The following is a 23,125-nucleotide window of genomic DNA, read 5'->3' as shown; positions in this document are numbered from 1 at the left end:
TTATTTGTGTCAAGTATATCAACAGGCGATGATACATTTCTATCCAGAAATGGGACTCTGCTTTTTATGCCAGCCCCTTACAGGAGTGAGTTTTTCTGGCTTATTTTTTTTTGCAACTTCTTTTTTTAATCTGATAAACACGTCAACTTTAGTGAAGTGTTGAGAGCAGTGTAAATCAGAAAAAAAGGTGTAAAAAAAAATAATGTAAGAGTTTGTGAATTTTTGAGAGCAGAAAACTGGCACAAAAGTCTTAAAATGTTTTCAAGTGAAACCCATCTGAATTTATCTTCTGACATAGCAGAAATTATCATCTGCGAGGGTCCACGAGCAGAGGCTAAGTGCAGAAATGAAGACGCTGGGGGTCTCTATAAATTGCCCAACACCCTGTGAAGTCCTGAGGTTCCAGTTGGACTTATTATGAAGATCCTTTTACACGGGTCGGTAATCGGCCTTACGAGTGGCCATGGGAACACTTATCCCTGATCACTGACCTCTGTAAACTTTGGCGGTGGTGAGATAATACTGATTGTATCCCTTATAGGCAGCACATCTACCAAGGAATGTGCTGCCGACAAAATGAAAAATGTACGGGGGCCAAATGATCGAATAACTATTGTCCACCTCAAGCAGTTGGCATCCGTCCATGTAAAAAGGAGTTTAAACCCGTTAATTTGTCGATTTGCACCCGGTATGGGCAGAAATCTAAGTGTGTAAATGCAGCCTCAAAGATTGGGGTCTTTGTAGTGGCAACCCCCAATTTCTTAAAGGCTTTGCCCGCTTTGAACAATCCCTTTTTCTTCGAAGGGTCCTCTAACTTTAAGATAATCACAAGATGACCTGTTGCAATGACGATCAATTGTGATCTACAGGTCAACTTGTCAGTAAAAGTTCAATTTCCCAGCAGCGCCTCCACAGGAGATAGGATGCAATGCAAAACTCGGTCTAAAATCAATGGTCTCTCCTTATAAAACACAGACATGCATCCAAAAATAGAAGGAAACACTCTGCACATCCCTTAGCTAATTGATGAAGGCCCCAAATAAGAGACCCCACTGTGTACATCTTTAAAAGCATCGAAAACGACAATCAAACAGTCTGATCTGTAGCTAATTGTGATGCACACTGCATCCCGTCATATTAGTGGGAGGAATGATCTACATTGTTAAACATAAAGTGCTAAGATCTTGCGAGCAGACGCTTCGGATAATCTGTCTTGTTGACGTAAGACCCAAATGGTTTCCTTAGATCAGCTTGATGAGCTCTAATGTCAGAAGATGAAGAGGATCAGAAGGAAAAAAAAACAAAAGAAAACTTACAAGACATTTCCTTTCAGAGCGGAGTGATGTAGAAGATTAAAGCCTTGCTGATTCTGGATGGTGAAATCAATGTTCGGTACATCAGTAAGGATCTCGATGATGTTTCTATAATCCGCAGTGATGGCATAGTGAAGAGGGGTATCCCCATGTAAGTCCTAGAGACAGACAGCAAGTTACACACTACAGTTCAACATGGTGTCATTAATGCATCATATACAGGATATGTGCACCAGTATGTGGGCTGAGAGGGTCAGTATAAAGTGGGCGCATTAAACAATGTGCAGCTAATTAACAATTAATGATAGTCAATATGGTGGCAAATAATAATAGTGAATGTGGTTGACACTAATGCAAAATTTCAACGGAACCACGTTCAGTACCATTACTTGCTATTTCATCAGCGTTGGCCTCGCCGTGTACCCTTGGCCTCGCCGTGTAGCCTTGGCCTCACCGTGTACCCTTGGCCTCACCGTGTACCCTTGGCCTCACAGTGTACCCTTGGCCTCGCCATGTAGCCTTGGCCTCGCCGTATAGCCTTGGCCTCACCGTGTAGCCTTGGCCTCGCTGTGTAGCTTTAGCTTTGTCATGTAGCCTTGGCTTCGCCATGTAGCCTTGGTCTCGCCATGTAGCTTTAGCTTTGTCATGTAGCCTTGGCCTCCCCAATGTAGCCTTGGCCTCACCATGTAGCATGTAGCTTCAGCTTTGTCATGTAGCCTTGGCCTCGCCATGTAGCCTTGGCCTAGCCATGTAGCCTTGGCCTAGCCATGTAGCCTTGGCCTCGCCATGTAGCCTTGGCCTCGCCATGTAGCATGTAGCTTTAGCTTTGTCATATAGCCTTGGCCCCGCCGTGCAAGCTTGGCCTCGCCGTGCAGCCTTAGCTTTGTCATGTAGACTTGGCCTCGCCATGTAGCTTTAGATTTGTCATGTAGCCTTGGCCTCGATATGTAACCTTGGCCTCGCCATGTAGCTTTAGCTTTGTCATGTAGCCTTGGCCTCGCCATGTAACCTTGGCCTCGCCATGTAACCTTGGCCTCGCCATGTAACCTTGGCCTCGCCATGTAACCTTGGCCTCGCCATGTAACCTTGGCCTCGCCATGTAACCTTGGCCTCGCCATGTAACTTGGCCTCGCCATGTAGCATGTAGCTTTAGCTTTGTCATGTAGCCTTGGCCCCGCCGTGCAAGCTTGGCCTCGCCGTGCAGCCTTAGCTTTGTCATGTAGACTTGGCCTCGTCATGGAGCCTAGGCATCGCCATGGAGCCTCTGCCTCTCCATGTAGCCTTAACTTCGTTATGTAGCCTTGGCCGTATAACTTTCTGTGAAGGCCATTGGCTTTCCAGGGTGCATGTCTGCTTCCTGTTTATTTTTACGGTCAAACCCCTTTAAAAATGTGAATATTGCATTTTCCTAAAGAAGCAAGAGATGGCCAGACGCTACTTAGTGATATGTTAAATGGGTTTTCAAGCAACTGACATTTATCAACCATCCACAGAATAGGTGTTACATATCTGGTTGTGGGACACCACCAATTACTAGAACAGGTGTCCAGAGTCCCCCGACTCATTCTCACTGCCTGGTTGTCAGGTAAGTGCTTGCTGCAACATGCAAAGTCTATGGGTTTGATGGATATATCTGATGGTTAAGTGATAAATGTGACTAGTGAAAACCACATGAAATATTATAGTGCCAACATTATAGTTCACCTCCAACAGGGCTGCTGACTCCTATGCTAGTCAAGAGGGCAAAGGCCAGTGAAAGATTTTACGTCTACATCTAGGTTACAGCACCTTTAAAGGGGGTTGGTGATTTTACACCAAAGCTTGCCATACAAGTTAGATGGCTGTCGGCCGAACAAATCCATCTTTCCCATACACAGGAGCGCTCCTGTGTTCCCTATGAGATAGCCGTCACCAGACAAGGCTCATCTCCAGAAGAATACAATGATAGGCAGTCTGAAGTCAGACATGATCAATATTTCCCGCCCATGCATTGTGGTACATGTGTGGCCTTGGAAAAATGGATGTGTAGGGCAACCCCGTGGCTCAGTGGTTAGCAATACAGCCTTGCATCAATGGGTTAAAATCCCAGTAAGGACAACGTCTGTATGTTCTCTCCGTGTTTGCCTGGGTTTCCCCCAGGTTCTCCGTTTTCCTCCCACACTCCAAAGACATACTGATAGGAAATCTAGATTGTGAGCCCCAATGGGGACAGCGATGATAATGTCTGTAAAACGCTGCAGAATATGAGCAAATAAAATAAGTAAGATGTGTGAAACCAGGCTAAGTCATCCAAAAACCTGAAACAAAAATACTGTTCACATCTACCCCCTCACCTGCATATTAATGGCAGAATTGGGAATACAAAGGATTTGCACCACTTCTGTGAAGCCTTTATTGACAGCGATGTACAGAGCAGAGCACTTGGCATTGTTGAGGAGTTCAGCGTTGGCTCCCTTGGCCAATAAGACTCTGGTGACAGCGGCCTGGTTACTGGGAAGAAATGGCAAAATGTTAAAATAGCAAAAAATGATCGTTTTATCCTGACAGAATTTTAAAGGGCTTGTCCGTTACTGTGATGCTGATGACCATTCCTAAGGATAGGTCATCAATATCAGATGGGTGACCCGTCCCCATCCCATCAGCTGTTTTCACCTCTGTCCGTATGTAAAACGTGAAAAAAGCTGGAACCGCACAGATCCAGTCACTGTTTTGTGGGTGCTGCTGTTCACCTCTTATTCCTTTGCTGATCGTGGGGGTGCCAGGTATTGCACCACCACTAACCAATTACCTTTATTGGTGACCTACTAAGGGTAGGTCATCGATATTAAAGTAGTGGACAACTCCTTTTATTATTAAATGTTCGGCTATTGAAGAAAAGGGTCAAGTAGTTGGAACATGTATTCAATATTTTACACTTCAACTGAGTCTACGGCAGTATCTGAGGCCCCCTATAATAAAGTGGGATGCCCACCCTATCTAAACAGAGTTTGCATAATTCTTTCCCATGGGTTCAACTTCATCGGTCAGTTCAATATATTGGTTGGCTATCCAATTTGTAGACCTTCTTCTAAATCACAGTTTATTTTCCTTATATGCCACTGGTATATTATAAAAATGATGGAGAATATCAATAAATGCATTCATCTCTCTTGCCTTTCTGAACACATCTTACCCATAAGCAGCATAATGTAAAGCAGAATCCCCCTCGTCATCCTTAAGGTCAATGTTTGCGTTGGCTTGAAGCAAGACCTTCACCACCTCCAAGTGTCCCAAGTGGGAGGCCACCTGAAGGGCTGTCCGGCCTTCATTCCTTATATCCACCTATGATGGAAAAAAAGAGGCAATCATGAACCTTATGAGTATTTTTTTTTTTTAGAGAAGAGAGGTGAGAGTCGGGTCTCTTTTATCCCTTGCCAGGTGTTGTCCTTTCTTGGAAGTATGAAACCAGTGTCCAACTTCTGCTGAATATAAGCTGGAGGAGGACTCTGGCCAAGGGTGACACAGTCATTTTTTTCTCGTTTTGATGTGGGTTATAGAGTAATATACTTGAAACTTCATTTTAATCACCCAGAATGACAGTGATTTTGAGCAGGCCGAGTTCTGGCTTGCCTCATTTTAAGGGGTGGAATCTTGTTTGGAGGGCGGCCAAATTCATCACGCCAAGCCCGCGGTCATCGTGTAAAAAGGGCCATTCTACGAGGAGGAACCCACTGGGTATACAGACTTAATCCAATGATTGCAGGGATAATGCTGACAATTATAGGATAGCATAATAAGCCTATATTATGAGGGGTACCTTGTCTGGGTGTTTCAGGAGCGTTTCCCTCACTCGGCCTGTGTTTCCCTGAGCCGCTTCAATAACCAAAGAGTTTGGGCTTTCACAGTCCGTCTTCTGAGCAAGTATCTTCTCCAAAATGGAAACCAACGTTCCTGGGAAAAAAAACAAAAAAGAAGATATAGCAATACTGCTAGAATAAGCCATTAATACTCACCCAATACATCCCTGCTGTTCCAGCGCTGCATCCCCAAATTTTACAACAGCGGCCATCACCCAGCGGCGTAGCTGGTAGCTCATGGGCACCAATGCAGGATTGCCAACAGAGCCCCCAACTTCTTTAGGTCTTTTAATAGCATTCTACTTCTTCTCATATGGGCCAAAAGGTCCTTTAGGGACCCCGAGGTTCCAAGATTCAGGCGTGACACCGGCCACTGAACCCACTATACTCAAGCCTTCGCATTTACCCCACTTGACCACTGCAGCCAATCATTGACCAGTGATTGGTTGCAGCAGCCATGTAAGGGGATATGGGCAGTGACAGGTGAAGTTAATGATCCAAAAAAGACCTGCAAAGAGATTTGGGGACGCGGCGTGGAACGACGGAGGTGCTAGGAGTAGAACCCCCACCAATCTGATAGGTCTTCTGTGAAGACAGCATTTTTTTGCATATCTGCAAGCGCTGACTTTTGTGGGGTTCAGGCAGGGTTACTCACCATCAGGTGGGTGCTCAGAGCGTTTATTTATTAGGGAGTGATTAATTACAAGGGTATCAATTTTCAGGACATTTCCCCGTATTTATAAGACTCGTCTCAGTACTTACGTTTCGGTTCCTTAGCGTTTTCTGTGGTCATCAGGTTTGCTTCGTCATCTCTCTGATAAGAAGTCAGGCAGGCCGGATTAAAGGTCCAAGACTGGCCGCCGACAGACACTCTCATGTCTCCGTCCTCAAACACTTTGATGACTTTGCCAATCTGGCCTAGTGCCTAATGCAACAAAATGAGGATTGTAAAATAGCGATGCATTTCAGTAGCTGCTGTGAGATTTTTTTTCCCAGTTTCCTCGCACAGAAGTTAATGTAAAATATGCAATTAATCAATTGCATGTCATTTATATCAAGAGGAATAAGATGGGGTTTTTTCAAAAGCTATGGCAGCCATGGCTAAACGGGAATAATTGAGGGGTTGTGGAAAACAATGTTAATAATACAATATGTCTGTAATAAAGAAGATCTTCTCGTGGAGGGGGGGGGGGGGGAAAGTTGGGGTTGGTTATCAGAGGGAGGGGGGGGGGAAGGGGTATATTTTCTTTTTTTAAATAAAACACAAATGCAACTTGTTGTATATATAGATAACATTTATTATGCTCAATAAAAATGTATCTGACTAAAAAAAATCAATTGCATGTCGTTACCGATGAAGACAAGAGGACAAATTAATTAAACCGAGAAGACAGCGGTGTTGTCTCTAGCGGCCAATCAATATAAAGCCTACAAACACCACACTGCGGCTTACATGGATATCTACAATGGACTTCTTGGCCGTTACCAGTAAGACCGATGGAATTAGAGAAAATAAGATAAAAGGTAATAAAGAGGATTTATCACTTTTTGAGAAAAACACAAAAAAGTGACAGTAGATGAAATTATAAAACTTTTCTCAAATCCATGTCAACAGTAAATCAGGAGATTTTCAGCAATATTACAGGGATTCAGGTTTTATTTTCATTTTACAGGATCTCTTTCTGGCAGATAACACATGTATGTGGTGGTGGGGGGACTGATTCTATACAGCATCTCAATGCTAGATAGATATTTGTTCTTAGATCCAGCAGGAATGATGGAGAACTTATAAATTCACCTGTTGTGTGGTTTTGTAGAGTCATTGGTTCAGACAATATTATTTGACTTCTTACCGTGCAATGTTCTTCTCAGTGCACAGTGGCAGTGCGCTCCCTCGCCAGCTCTAATGAGAAGTGACGAGCCAACAACAGAGTGCACTGGCAGTGCGTAACGTATGGAGACAAAGAGGTGAGAGGACCAGCCCTTCTCCTTACAATGCGCACTGACAGTTGATCTGTTAACAGCTCGTCATTTCTCATTATAAGGGAGCGCACTGACACTGGGCACCTAGAAGAAAATTGCATGGTAAGAAGTCAAATAACATTGTCTGAACCAATGACTCCAGAAAACCACACAACCGGTGAATTTAAAAATTCTCCATCATTCCTAGCTCAGCCCCTGAAATGGATGTCACTGACAGCGCCTCATATCAGTGAGGCTGTGACAGTGACTGAAGCCTCTGCCCCCTGGTGACGTCGCATTTGAGTATCCCAGCATGCACTGGGGATTCTCACAACGCAAACAGGTAAAAAATAAAATAAAATAAAGCAGCTGGATTCGAGAGGCAAGAGTAGGGACTATTTAATGAAACCATATTAAAAAAAACTATTATACTATGGAAATAGAGCGACATTTAGGATGAAAATCAATATTAGTTTTAAATACAGTATATTGTTATTTATCAGCCATGTAATAAGATGCCTCTGAATATTATATAACCTACATAAAAAGAGGACAAAGCAGCTTCTTAAGGGTAAATCTACCAGAAGACAACATTGCTGCTTGTAAAGGCAGAGCCCTCGGCAGCTACAATGAAGAGTGAACTGAAAAGATTTATTTTTATGGCTGCGTTTTTTTTAACCCTCTTCCTCTTAATATTTCGTATTATATAGAACTCCATTTTACATTCCCACAAATACAACTAAATCCACCAGGAAGTGCATAAAGTCAGAGGGCAGCACATTCATATATCCCCATATGTTTACAAGATGCCCACAGCCTCCCCAACATATCCACCCCACACATACTGTGGTGTCTCTCATCTCAGAAGCGGGAAGTCTCAAACATCTGTAACAATAGTGAGATAGCAGAGAGCCCGACTTCACGTTCCATCTATTAAAGCGGAAAAAGTTTTAATTCCAATTTAGAGAGGAAATATTATACTTTTCCTAATAAAATATATCTGAGAAATGTTTTATATTTTTGGTCACTTTTTACATCTTGAAGATTCATTGGAGTTGAGAAGTCCTCTTTAAGAAATATATATCGTAATAATTCTATCAACCATTTTGAACAAATTTCATCCATCCAATTACTATATTATAATGCACCGCAATTCACACTGAGGAGGTTCCATATCTGTACAAATAGTTTTCTTTAAAAGAAACGGAGCTCAATAGAGGAGTCTATGATGCTACTAGCTATCAATTAATGAAACAACCCGCCTAAAATTCATACATTGTAATGAGCACGGCCCGAGTCTGATACAGGGGCTCTCTTCTTTTTCATGCTCTCTAAATACTAATGTCAAGTCAAATCCCCATAGTACCTTCACTCAGCATGGATTATTAATCTGGAGTATTCCTTTATGACTGGTAAATACTATACATATGGTATTACATATGCTGATGGTGACTGCCAACGAAATTAGCATTCAAAGGTGTAACTCCAGTACAAAATGAAGCCAATCTGACATTCATTTTCAACCTAAGTACACCAGCATCATCCGGTCTAATACAGCTATTCAGTGATGTATGCAGCTCGCATAGTAAAATCTTCTGAAAATCTGTGATCCGGTGCAAAAAACAACCAGTCTGACAGATTTTCAAAGTAAGTACACCAGCCTCATCCAGTCTAATACAGCTATTCAGTGATGTATGAAGCTCGTATTGTGAAATCTGCTGAAAATCAGTGATCCGGTGCCAAATATAACCTATCTGATATTAATTTTCAAAGTAAGTACACCAGCCTCATCCAGTCTAATACAACTATTCAGTGATGTATGAAGCTCGTATTGTGAAATCAGCTGAAAATCAGTGACCCGGTGCCAAATACAACCTATCTGATATTAATTTTCAAAGTAAGTACACCAGCCTCATCCAGTCTTATACATATATTCAGTGATGAATGGCAGCTCGTATTGTGAAATCTTCTGAAAATCAGTGACCCGGTGCCAAATACAACCTATCTGATATTAATTTTCAAAGTAAGTACACCAGCCTCATCCAGTCTTATACATATATTCAGTGATGAATGGCAGCTCGTATTGTGAAATCTTCTGAAAATCAGTGATCCGATACAAAATACAACCAGTCTGACATCACTTTTTAAAGTAAGTACACCAGCCTTATCCAGTCTAAGTTCTATTTAGTGATGTATGCAGTTTTTATTGTGAAATATGTTAAAAAAAATTTGTTCAAAATGGGCGAGTGATCTGAGAGCAAAGAAGAGACAGATGAGGAACTGACAAATTTGCACAGAGTTAGATGATACTGGTAAGAAGCACTGTGTGGTTTTAGTGCTGGCTATTTAACGTCACTCACAGGGGCCATATCATCTGTCCATTCCCCATGACCAACTTGTAGCTTCTTGACTGTATCCATGTCATCCATCACACGCACAACATCACCAACCCAAATACTGTTGTGCTATAAAAAGGAAAGAAAAATAATAAAACAAGCAAAATGGAAAGGGAGCAACTTATAGCATATACAAGGCGTCTAGGAGAAGGTAAAGCGTGATAACGTCATACTGGGACACTGGGAGAGGACCAAGTCATGAACACACGTATCACACCACCAAGAACAAGTAGCCTGGACAAATGTGATGGGATGCACAAGTCATTCTTTACAGCCATCATCTCCAGCAGCAGCACCGTGGGCACAAAATGCCCAGGGGCAACCACCAGTACACTCATGGATAAGTCAAGGAGTCAACAGATGCAATGTTCTCTTTGCATGAAGAACAAGTGTGATGTCCTGATTTTGACAATGTTTCTGGATCTGCTGTAGAATGAACCTCTGTGGCCTCAACGTCATTTATTTATATCAATCTAAGTATTTCTATCTCTCGATCCATCTATATACCCACCGCCCACTTATCTAGCCATCTAAAAGGAAAATAAATTCAGCAGAACCAGGTCATCGACATAATGGGGTGTAAGGCCTCCAAGGTACGTACTGAACCGCTTCAAGAAATCCACAAAAATGGAAGAAGCGCTCCAGCGGTACAGTGCAAATTCTAGACTTCTACTGGCCCATGTTGGAACTCTTAGGTTCAAGATAACGAACTTGGGCTTGAGAAAGGCTAAGTGTCCTGAACAAAAACATTGCCACACAGGCCAATAAAAGTCTAGTATTTATTAGTACTATGTCGGTGTAGTGCTGCTTCCATTTTTGTGGAATTATCTAGTATTGTATTTAGCAAATAATGCCTCTATCTATCCATTGACACATAAAACCATCCATTAACCCCCTCAAGGACATATCCACTTACCTATCCATCCACACGTCAGTCCATTGAACCACAGATCAATCAACCCCTTTATCAAATCATCAAAATACCCATCAGTCCATTGAGCCATTCATCTATACAACTATATACCGGTCCATCCATCTATTTATCGACATACCTCTCCATCCACTGACCATCCAATCAACCCATCCCCTATCTAAGTGACCCACCCATCAGTCCACCTATCCAACCATTGACCCATCCACCCATCCATAAATCAACCCACCCTTTCATCCATCGACCCATCCATCAACCCACCAATTGTTGTCCCTTTCATTGACCTGTCCATCCATCTATTCATTCATGTATCTATTCATCCATCGACCATCCAATCAACTCACCCACGACCTAAGTGACCCAACCATCCAGCTATCCATAAATCCACCCTTTCATTCATTCACTGACCCATCCATCCATTCATTGACCAGTCCATCCATCGACTTATCTATCCATCCACACACCATCCAATCAACCCACCCATCCACGACCTAAGTGACCCAACCACCCATTCATCCACCCATTAACCTATAAATCCATCGACTCATCCATCCATTGATCTATTCCTCTGTTACTACAAAATGCAGCACTTCAGCACCTCAGTAAATCACAAGAGGAAAGAAAAGACTTAAGAAAATATGGAAAATCCTGAATATCACTGGACATATTGTAAAATATTAAATCACAAAGTGTAAGTCATCTAATAGTGAATATCAAAAATTCAATGACAACCAAGGTGTGAACGTGATCATCCAGGCTGTACCTCCCTAGCAGACAAAGTGACTAAAGAGCACCGTATATACTCTACATAGACAGAAATGATATCAGGGGAGAAGTTTACACCTCACGTGTCTCTACTTAACATTACTAATCGTTCATAATGTTGTCATACATGTACAATTGTATCCTGGTCTCCAGATACCTTGGTGAGAGCTCCAGGATGGAAGGTCCAGCGCGTTTCACTGTTGTACTGAACTCTGACGTCTCCTCGCTCTGTAATCCGGTGAACAGTTCCGGTCTGACCTATAAACTGCAAAACCAATCAAACTTATAGTCAGAAAATAATGTAAAAGGTTAAGGGTGGACAATAAAAATACAAAACATCCGGCATCGTACAACGTTTCATTATTCTACGGATTCTAAAAGGAAGAATCCGGAGGAGCCTGTGTGATCCACTCAGCCTATCAGATGCACCAAAAAGGTATCTGTCACGACTCAGGTGTCGGGTGACCCGGGACCAGGAGCTCCTTCCCTGTCTCTAACACTAGGGGGCGCCCTAGCTCGCCCTATTCCCCAGGAGTCTTCTGAAGGTGAAGATGCCGGGGCCACCACTCTTGCCTTATCTCCTGAGTTAGATCTCCGTCAGTTCTCTTCCCCCACCCAGGGAAGAGGGGCGCTACTGTGCACCGCAGTACACCAACCCGACGAACAAGGCTACACAAACAAGGGTAAACTGAAAACACCAGGTATACAAATATTCACTCACATATAACAGGAGAATGCACCGGGGAGTGGAGAACGGGGAAAATAAACAAAGAAGAGAAGGGAAGGGAATTACCACACTTATAAACCAAGCAACAGTTACAGATAACCCCTCCAAAACTCCTCATATGAACACCTCTCCTCCTCAGCCAAGCAGCAAATGCTAGCTCTGACATGGATTTGAATCAGGACTTAGATTATAGAAGGGATGGGAGTGGCTAACTGAGCTTAGCTGACAGCTCAGAGTTTCCAACATGGCCGATTAACCCCTGTTCTGCCAAAAGTAATAAACACAATTAAAAAGAAGGAGAAGTGCTTCTTCTCAGCGCAGGAGTAGGAGGAATCAGACGCTACGGTCTTCTGGCTCCTCTCTGTTGTGGTAACCCCGTGACAGTATCAGTAAATACTTCATCAAGAATTCTTAATTTTTAGAGAGTGATTGTTTATTGTCAGACTATGTATTAACACGATTTTTTAACACTTCGAATGGTAACACCCAATTGGATATTTATTTTAAAGAGAACGAACGTGTGTGAGAGAGAAAGAGACTAATGCCATTTCCCTCCCTCCACTTTAATCAGACAGGTACCATTTTGCCAATTACCTCGGCCATTTTTGGGTTCCATCCTCCATGACCCTCTTGCATTTCTCGCAAGATTTCTACATCCAGTAGACATTTGACTTTGTCGCCATGCTGGAAGGGATGCCGCTCTGAGCTCTCCTTGCGCTGTATTTCTGCAGGCTTACCTATATTGGCGATAATGACAAACAATGTTTAGATATCGATAGTTCCAGGCGTGAATTCGGCCGTGAGGATAAGTGCAATAATATAACATCATACCAAGCTTGGGCAAGTGGTCTTTGTAATAATGTCCTCCTGGAGCATCGGCAATGCACTTCAGATCTACTTTGCCCTTATGACCAACTCTGTAAACATTGGTGGTTCCATCGGCCCAGGTAACGCTTGCCACACTGCGTCCTGTTTCCACGTCCCAGCCGCGAATATCTACAACACGTCCGACTTTAGATTCTCCACCTGGGCGAAAGTATGAGGACGTTACTACACCCTGCACTATATAGTGATCTGTACTGATCAGCTCACTGGTCTATTTAAAGGGTATTTCAAAAGTTTTGTAAAACTTTATCTACGATTCTGTTGATGGGTTGACATGGTTGAAAAAATATTTCTTGAAGATACGACCCTTCTTCATCTTCAGCTTTTTAGCAGAAGTCTATAGGTTTTATTTACAAAATTGATAAAAATTTGGAACTGTTCATGATTCCATCCACCTTGACTAAAGCCAGTTCCAGTTGCCAAAAAAACAGCTCCAAAGCATAATGCTGACTTCACCATGCTTTCCTGTGGGTATGGTGTTCTTTTGACTATGCTCAATGTTGGCTTTGTGCCAAACATAACTTTTAGAATAATGGCCAAAAAGTCCAACATTGGATTCACCAGACCACAAGAGTATGTGCACACATACAGTAATTGGCAGCGCTTTGGACGCAGCCCATTGTACGAGAGAAATTGATCTTGCGGAGACTCGCGTCTCGACAAGATAAATAGACATGCTGCGGTCAGAAAAGACGCGCCACATGTCCGTCTCTGTGGGTGGACACGGGATTTCTTGAAATTCCATCTACTATGCTGTAACATCTGGACGCTGTGGGTTGGACCCTGCGTAAGTAAGCAGCGTCCAACCCACAGCGTTTACTGACTGTGGGAACATATCCTAACTTTTTTTACATGCTTTAGGCAGACTTTATGTGGGTTTTGACAAAACATAGCCTGGCTTGGATGTTTTTCTTTGTAAAAAAAAAAGGCTTCCCTTTTGCAACGCTACTCTACAGGTGAGAAATATGAAGAATACTGGAGATTGCTGTGACACACAGAACACAACCAGCAGTTGCTAAAAATTTCTGCAACTCCTTTGATATGGCAATAGGCCTCTTGTTTTTTCATCATTTGAGGGACGTCCAGTTCTAGGTTATGTCACTGTTTTGCCACAGTAAAGTCGCTTCTTGATGACCATCTTCAGCGTTCTAATGATTTGGAATTTTTTTTGCACCTTTCTCCTGACTGATAACTTGCAACAATGAGATCCCTTTGCTGTGTTGTAAGCCGTTTATAGCTTCTGCTGTAAAATACAACTAAACTGTCAAGAAAATGCTACTGGAACACCTAAACTTTCTATGGGGTTAAACCAATCAGAATCACTGTAAATAATGGAAGCTGTGTAACAGAACAGTAAATGTGATTGGCCATTTCTGAACAACATGTCCAATTATAAGAGGGTGTCTGCACTTATACGACTGCATTATTTTAGCTTTGTTATTTTTAATTTCCTCCTCAAAATGATTTTCCCCATGGCCTAACGGGCGACATTAAAAGTGGAAAAAGTTCTGAAACAATTCTTCTCGTTACGATTTATTTACATGACAAAAACGTGAAATTTTAAGAGTGGGGTGTAGACTTTTTACATCCACTGTAGATAATGAATACAATGCTGCTAGTGGAGATCCAACTGCTCGGACTATCAATAATCAGGGTCTCGCCGCTCCATACAGCAGATGGCTACCGATGCTCAGTTCTGGATGGGGCTGTGCTGAAGATTCTGTCTGCTCCGGACCTTGCTCGATCAGTAATGGACGACATATTGTATTCATTTGCTATCACTTGTTGAATTCTGTAAACAGCTCAACACAACAGACATCTTGACATATGGTGGAAGTAGCCAAACCTTTCTGAAATCCCTTTTCGATATCTCATCCCTTTCGTTTTTCTTACCATCCTGGTTTCCCCATTCCCAATCAGGTCCACGCACAACTTTGGCTCCTTGGAAGATCCCTTTGAGGACTACACGTGGCAAGCCTTGGCGAGGAGTAAGAATGACTCTACGGAAAAAAAAAATAAATAAATCACTCTACATTTATGACACTTTAACTATGTCACGAAGCATAACCATAAGGTGGCATGCTTCTAGGATACCCCCTGATCCTTCAGTTGAAGGGGCAGCATCCCAAGTTTTCTGCCTACCTTTCTGATGTATTTGTTTTCTCATTTTATGACAAAGTTTTGCTTTTATATGTCACGATCAGTATAAAAAATGTGGAATCTGCCAATCTTTAAACTGGCCACTGGGACTATTTTCAGACTCATACTTCCTATTCTATAACCAAACCTTTTCAGCAGCCTCATTATCATCAGAGACAGAATGACAATGACCGGTAACACCTAGTTACACAGCTAGTAACACAGGATGCACCAATCACAATAAACAATTTCCCCCTCTTTTCACAGTGACCTTTGCACACGCTCATTAGGTGCTTCGCTACAGAAGATAGGGGCGGGAGTCGGTTCATTGTGGTTAATGTACATGTGAATTTCTTAAAACAACGGAAAGTGTGAGTCTAGAATAAACCCAGTGGCCAATATAAAGGCTGCAAGATTTATACCAAGACTGGCAACATTCATTCATTACTTCTTTTCTGGATGGTTTGGTCTTTATCAGGAAGGCTCTACGCCCACCTTACCCTGGAGCTGCTGCTGCTTTTCTATTATATTTATGCATCCCTTTAAATGTATAAATTATCTGAACCTCCAGCGTCGATTACAGACCTCCTACATGCAGAACGTCTTCCTGCCTCGTTCCTTTGCTCTGCGGGGATGATGACTATTCTCCAGCACATACGAGATGCTCCCGGTCATTCCAGCAGCCGCTCTATGGCAGTTTTTACAGAAGATTATGTTTCAGCAAGGCATGCTAATTTCTCGGGAGATTGTCTCAGATGACTTTGATGTTAACTGCAGAATTTGCCAATTAGCTGAGAACACGATGTCATTTTTTTTCTTCTTTTTTTTTTTAAACAACCACAACAATTATTCTATCGCCAAAAGCAGAAGTGCTTAACGAGGAAAGAAATATATATATACATCTTCAGACAACACGACAAATCGGATAATTAAAGGTTTTAATTTACGTGTTTTATATTTATGAAGCCTGGTGTAAATGTAATTGTAGTAAGACCGTGATTTCTGCAGCAGGGATGATTGCTGCATATTTGCCCATTACAAGGAGGCTGTCTCCCTCTATGGGTGGAGTGCAGAACTGCAATTTTGGAACAGGAGATCCATTCCCTGTGAGGTTTGTATTTTCCCCTATCTTCTCATCCCCCCCAAAAAAAAGAAAATCCATATGACAAGGGTCTTACTTAGCAAATACATTTATTTTCTATACAACATTGATTTTGGAGTACCTTTTCCTATAACTTTACATTGTGCCGTTCTTCTGTTAGTCATCCAGGAAATTTATGAATAAAATGACAAATGGGTATGATCATGTCCCAGTCATATGTATACACCCCTACAATCAAATCTGACCAGCGCTGATTGGACTGTGTCACAGTGTCGGACTATGCTGTAGAGTCAGTGCAACCTCTGTACATAGCTGGCTGTGCTGCTGCTTTTGGCATCTCCGGGATGCTGCCAGCTCAGACCTAAGAGCCTCCTGTCCCTGCTTATTGCCTCCCTCCTCCTCCCAAAGTTTGCAAGGTCAGAATGAGAAAGAAGAAGAGGTCACGGGATCACGAGATCGTGTCACGGTTTGGGTAATGGGGCGATAGAGGCGGTCACCCCCTCCATCTAAGCACCATAGATGAGAAGGTTGTGATTGACCGCAGCATCTAGGCGATTAAGCCTCTACGAAGTTCAAATGTAAAGTTCTAGCTACCGAAGAAAATATTGAAAATATCACCCAGGTTGTATCAAGAGTGTAAAGAATCAAGAGTCTGTAGGAGAAAAGAAGATTACATTGAGAGGATGTATTTTCAACGCAGCTAACCGTAACAGCAGCTGTTTATTTGTCTGCAGTAGGGGAAATCATACAGGAATTAAGGCTGTGCTAGTGCATCACAGCTTGTGAAGATCTCACATCCAGCATGTATTACCAGGAGGGCAATCCTCACAAGCTGGAAATCATTGGCGCAGTACGTGCTGGCTATACTGCATCTTTTGCTTCAGTACTTTAGTCCCAAAACTGATATTAAAAAAAATAATCTCCCTATCGGTCAAGTAGAAGCTTACACCATGAAGATCATTAAAAGCTTCTCATGCTGCCCAGTAAATGGAAATAGCATATTGTGCAATAAGTCCCCACCAGGGGGAGATGATCCCCTTCAATTAATTCACTTTTTCTGCCCTGCTTGTTGGCTTTTCATTAACTCCTCTTATGGCAGCATCGTCTGATGAGCGGCCAAGATCCCTCCGTCCTACGGTAAATCCTGACATCAGTAATCTTCCATGCAGGTGGATGCTGAGCTAATGATCCTGAGCTAATGATCCCACTCCTCCTCAATCCCAGACAATGGAAGAATCAGTAACATGCGGCATGTGTCTGTATTAACCTCAGCTGGGCCAGCTGCAGAGCGATGATCCATTAGGATTAGATTGTATCAAGGCTGGAAAGTGATGGATCTCCTCCAGGATATCCTGCTGCTTGTAGGGAGTCAATATACCCCCGGGAAAACAAGCAAATTAGCTAATGCCAGACCCATTGTTGGATATATCAGCCAAACTAGAGATGTCCCGGATATCGGTAATTATGTTTCATGACATTCCAAAGGGGTTACCCTAAAATCAAAAAGTGTTTTAGATAAGTTTTTAATCACTGGGAGTCAGATCACAGGTATCCCCGGCAATCATTAGTGAATAAAGAGGAAGTGGCAAATGTTCCCTGAGAATCATCTCCTAAAAATATCTTTAAAGGGAATCAGTCAGCAGGTTTTTGCGATGTAATGTGACAGCAGCGTAATGTAGGGGCAGATACCCTGATTCCAGCGATGTATCACTGAGTTTACTGGGTGCAGCAGTGCTGATATAATCACAGTTTTCTCTGCTGCTGATCTAGCAGAGCTCTGAACGCTGAGCTGTGTACTACGCCGCCCACACCACTGATTGGCTGCTTTCTGTGTACAATGTATATTTACATGAAGCTGCCAATCAGTGGTGGGGGTGCGGTTGGACCAGGAAGCGTGAGATGTATAGTCCTGTAGTGATAATCTCCTGCTAATAAAACACTGATTGTATTGAAACAGCAAAACACAGTAGGAATCAGAACCTAAAACATGATGCTCTCGGATTACGTAACAAACCCATGCTGACAGATTCCCTTTAAATGATGGCGCCAGAACCAGGGTCGGTCTGAGACGTTCTCGCTCTCTGTTTACAGCGGTTCTAGTTCCCTCACTCCATACTTACGGCCGTGAATGGGCAGTCTCGTATCTCTCGAACGCGTGGGACAGGTCATGCTTGTTGTTCATGTAGCACTGGGTGCATAGGTCATAGTCGAAGCAGACTTTACACTTCCAGCGCATTCCGCGAATCCCGTGCTTCTTGCAACAGTCACAAATGATGTTCGGATGACGGACACCTGAGGAACAGGACAACCTTGTGTGACCAGGTCATGGCAACAGAACATTTCTAACAATGACATATTGGACTGTGCATATGAGAGACTAAATCCCCAAGGCTGGACAAATCCCAGGAAACACGAGTTGAGAACTTTCCCAATGATGCCTTCAGGATGTCTTCTGGTGTCTGTAAAAGTTCTTATTGTGTGATCAAAAACAAAAAAAAGACTAATAAGTCCAACATTCTATATGATCATACCCCTATCCTTATGGCTAAGGGTTCTTTTTTAGACTATTTTTTATCTTTTTAATGCTCCTAAATGGAAAACTAAGCAACTTTTTACATAGTCTTTATTAAAAATTCCCTACCATTTTCCTGCTACAGTCTGTCCCCTAGCGAGCTAGCCTTCATAATCTGGCGGAAATCTGTCAGAGCCCTACTCCTGGCTCTGGCTGCTCTTTGGCCCATCTTCTCACCTTCTAGATAACAGCGGACAATGGGACAATCATGGAGGAAAGGGAGTTATTAGGGAGGGCAGAGCATTCAGGCTGTAGACAGGGAGGAAAGTACATGATCTCAGCGGTAGAGGAGGAAATCACTCCAGAAATGAAGCTGTGCTGATACATGAGAATTAGTGAAGGCAGCAGCATACTGGACACATAGGCCTCACATCCAACATGTATTACTTAGAGGGACAATCCCACAACAGAAAATCATGAAACTAGGAGCAGGCTGTAAACCGCATGCGAGTGGGATTAAAAATTAATGCAAGAAAGAAGATTGTAACTTTTTCTTAAAGGGGTATTCCCATCTTGTACATTTATACCAAATCCATGGATACACCATAACGCAATAATAGTTGCAGGTTCCACCACTGGAATGCTTATCTGCAGTATCTCGGGAACCGGGCTCCATCATGTACTTCTCTCTGATTAAAGGTGCTCGCTATTTCCGCTATTCGGCAACTGCATAAAAATAGAAGCATGTCCCATGGTGGGATAAGCATCTACTATATATACTATATATTTATTACATATCCTGCAAATTTCTCATAAATGTTTGGGATGGAAATTTTTTTTTTTTAAAAAGGAATCTGTCAGCAGGTTTTTGCCATGTCATCGTGTTCAATAATGTGGGGGAAGAGAACCTGATTTCAGAGATGTGTCACTTATTAGGCTGTGTGCTTTAGTTTCAGTACAAGCAATGTTTTATCAGCAGGAGATTATCACTGCAGGACTAGATGTCACATGCAACCAAGTCCAGCTAATCTGTAACACTGCCCACACCACTGATTGGCAGTTTGCTGACAATGCACAGTATACATAAGAAGCTGACAATCAGTGGTGAGGACGGCGTTTATACACCGCTCAGCATTCTGAGCACTGCTACATCTATAAAAGAGAAAACAGGGATTCTATCAAGACTGCACCAAGCAGCCCAGAAAGAGACACATCGCTGGAATCAGGGTCTCAGCCCCTACATTATGCAGCTCTCAGATTACATAGCAAAAACCTGCTGACAGATTCCCTTTAACCCCTTAATCCCATATGACGTACTATCCCGTCGAGGTGACCTGGGACTTAATTCCCAGTGACGGGCTTGCAACCCTGCATGTCAGATCATTGATCTGACACAGTGCTCTGCAAAGTGTCAGATCAGCGATCTGACCCTATAACAAGATGCCCCCCCTGGGGGAATGTTATAAAGTAAAAAAAATAAATATTCACATGTGTAAAAAAAAAAAAAATTCCTAAATAAAGAAAAATATATATATTGTTACCATAAATACATTTCTTTATCGAAATAATAATTTAAAACAAACAATAAAAGTACACTTATTTAGTATTGCCGCGTCCGTAATGACCCGACCTATAAAACTGTCCCGCTAGTTAACCCCTTCAGTGAACGTGGTAAAAAAAACGAGGCAAAAAACAACGCTTTATCATACCGCCGAACAAAAAGTGGAATAACAAGCGATCAAAAAGACGGATATAAATAACCATGGTACCGATGAAAACGTCATTTTGTCCCGCAAAAAACGAGCCGCCATACAGCATCATCAGCGAAAAAATAAAAAAGTTATAGTCCTCAGAATAAAGCAATGCAAAAATTATTATTTTTTCTATAAAATAGTTTTTATCGTATAAAAAGCGCCAAAACATAAAAAAAGATATGAATGAGGTATCGCTGAAATCGTACTGACCCAAAAAGAAATTCATGAATAGCTGGTTTTTGGTCATTCTGCCTCACAAAAATCAGAATAAAAAGCGATCAAAAAGTGTCACGTGCCCGAAAATGTTACCAATAAAAACGTCAATTCGTCCCGCAAAAAACAAGACCTCACATGACTCTGTGGACCAAAATATGGAAAAAATTATAGCTCTAAAAACGTGGTAACGCAAAAAATATTTTTTGCAATAAAAAGCATCTTTCAGTGTGTGACGGCTGCCAATCATAAAAATCCGCTAAAAAAACAGCTATAAAAGTAAATCAAACCCCCCTTCATCACCCCCTTAGTTAGGGGAAAATAAAAAAATTAAAAATAGGTATTTATTTCCATTTTCCTATTAGGGTTAGGGCTAGGGTTAGGAGTAGGGTTATGGGTTAGGATTAGGGTTATGGGTTAGGATTAGGGTTAGGGCTAGGGTTAGGGCTAGGGTTAGGATTAGGGTTAGGGTTGGGGCTCGGGTTGGGGTTTCAGTTATAATTGGGGGGGTTTCCACTGTTTAGGCACATCAGGGGCTCTCCATATGCGACATGGCGTCCGATCTCAATTCCATCCAATTCTGCGTTGAAAAAGTAAAACAGTGCTCCTTCTCTTCCGAGCTCTCCCGTGCGCCCAAACAGTGGTTTACCCCCACATATGGGGTATCGGCGTGCTCAGGACAAATTGGACAACAACTTTTGGGATCCATTTTCTCCTGTTACCCTTGGTAAAATAAAACAAATTGGAGCTGAAGTAAATTTTGTGTGAAAAAAAGTTAAATGTTCATTATTATTTAAACACCTGAAGGGTTAATAATCTGCTTGAATGTGGTTTTGAGCACCTTGAGGGGTGTAGTTTTTAGACTGGTGTCACACTTCATTATTTTCTATCATATAGACCCCTCAAAATGACTTCAAATGTGATGTGGTCTCTAAAAAAAAAATGGTGTTGTAAAAACGAGAAATTGCTGGTCAACTTTTAACCCTTACAACTCCCTAACAAAAAAACAAATTTTGTTTCCAAAATTGTGCTGATGTAAAGTAAACATGTGGGAAATGTTATTTATTAAGTATTTTGTGTGACATATCTCTGTGATTTAAGGGCATAAAAATTCAAAGTTGAAAAATTGCGAAATTTTTGCCAAATTTCCGTGTTTTTTTTTTTTTCACAAATAAACGCAAGTCTTATCGAAGAAATGTTACCACAATCATGAAGTACAATATGTCACGAGAAAACAATGTCAGAATCAGCGGGATCCGTTGAAGCGTTCCAGAGTTATAACCTCATAAATGAAAAGTGGTCAGAATTGTAAAAATTGGCGCGGTCATTAACGTGCAAACCACCCTCGGGGCTTAAGGGGTTAACTACAGGTCACCACTAACATGTAAGCAATGTCACAGATGTCCACAGCCTTTCATGACGATGGAAGCACCTAATTAATCTGAAATATTCTGAAGTACTGAACGAGTCCCATAAACAGTTTCTGGCATTTCACTATCCAGCAAAACAGGAAAAAAATTTAAAAAAAATTCTGTCCTGAAATTTTTTTTATTAACTGCTTTGTCTTCTTTTTTATTCCTCCTGGAAATGTATGAAGAAACTGACAACTGCGCGTTACCGTCCCTTACACAATGTGACATTGTCAGTTCTGATTGGTTGGTGAAAAGCAATGAGACATGCCTCAAGGGGAATAGCAACAGGTAATTGTCAAGTTATACATTTCCAGGAGGAATAAAACAAGAATGCTGTAACCCAAAGAGTGAGGAGACTTACAAGCCATGCATGCTCTTCTGGGAAATTACATATTTAAATATACCTCCTTGTGGAGAGTGACAAGACAAGCCATGCATGTCAGAGTGAGGAGACTTAAAAGCCATGCATGCTCCTCTGGGAAATTAAATATTTAATTCCTCAGAAGAGCATGCATAGCTTCTAAGTCTCCTTACTCTGACATACCCGGCTTGTCTCGTCTGTCCACAAGGAAAAATGTTACCACCTAGACCATTAACAATATGCTGTAACTTTTTAGGACAGGAGTAACACTTTAAGAGAAAACTTTAATTTAACACAGGTGGCTCAGTGGATAGCACAGCAGCCTTGCAGCGCTGGGGTCCTGGGTTCTAAGCCCACCCGGGACAATATCTGCAAAGAGTTTGTATGTTCTCCCCGTGTTTCCGTGGGTTTCCTCCGGGTTCTCTGGTTTCCTCCCACATTCCAAAGACATACTGACAGGGATTCTACATTGTGAGCCCCATCGGGGACAGTGATGATAATGTGTGTAAAGCGCTGTTGCATATGTTAGCGCTATATAAAAATGAATATTATTATTATTATTTAATATAGAATATTCCATATTACAGTCATGGACAAAAATTTTGAGAATGAGACAAATATTAATTTTTCCAAAGTCTACTGCTTCATTTTTTCTAATGGCAATTTGCATATACTCCTGAATGTCAGAGTGATCAGCTTAACAGCAATTACTGTACTTGCAAAGTCAATATTTGCCCAGAAAATGAACTTTAACCCCCAAAACACATTTCAACATCATTGCAGTCCTGCCTTAAAAGGAGCAGCTGTAACAACCCTG

The 23,125-nt window shown here is 42.0% G+C and overlaps 1 protein-coding gene across 4 annotated transcripts in view; it reads right to left on the bottom strand.

Annotated features, from left to right (window-relative positions):
• The window catches only part of MIB2 (MIB E3 ubiquitin protein ligase 2), a 95,304-nt gene that overhangs the window by 18,610 nt on the left and 53,569 nt on the right, over positions 1-23,125 (bottom strand). For 2 of the 4 annotated variants that reach the window (XM_069742456.1, XM_069742457.1), the window contains 11 exons: positions 18,177-18,348; positions 14,709-14,815; positions 12,762-12,956; positions 12,525-12,667; positions 11,361-11,468; positions 9,472-9,576; positions 5,912-6,074; positions 5,110-5,243; positions 4,486-4,634; positions 3,647-3,803; positions 1,317-1,471 (listed from right to left, as the gene is read on the bottom strand). In XM_069742456.1, coding sequence (XP_069598557.1) covers positions 1,317-1,471; positions 3,647-3,803; positions 4,486-4,634; positions 5,110-5,243; positions 5,912-6,074; positions 9,472-9,576; positions 11,361-11,468; positions 12,525-12,667; positions 12,762-12,956; positions 14,709-14,815; positions 18,177-18,348 — 1,588 coding nt within the window. The remainder of the gene's footprint in view (positions 1-1,316; positions 1,472-3,646; positions 3,804-4,485; positions 4,635-5,109; positions 5,244-5,911; positions 6,075-9,471; positions 9,577-11,360; positions 11,469-12,524; positions 12,668-12,761; positions 12,957-14,708; positions 14,816-18,176; positions 18,349-23,125) is intronic. The other 2 variants (XM_069742459.1, XM_069742460.1) reach the window with 1 other exon arrangement.

Source organism: Ranitomeya imitator, chromosome 10, assembly GCF_032444005.1.
Source record: "Ranitomeya imitator isolate aRanImi1 chromosome 10, aRanImi1.pri, whole genome shotgun sequence".
Taxonomy (NCBI): domain Eukaryota; kingdom Metazoa; phylum Chordata; class Amphibia; order Anura; family Dendrobatidae; genus Ranitomeya; species Ranitomeya imitator.
This window is presented reverse-complemented; position numbering and strand designations above follow the sequence as displayed.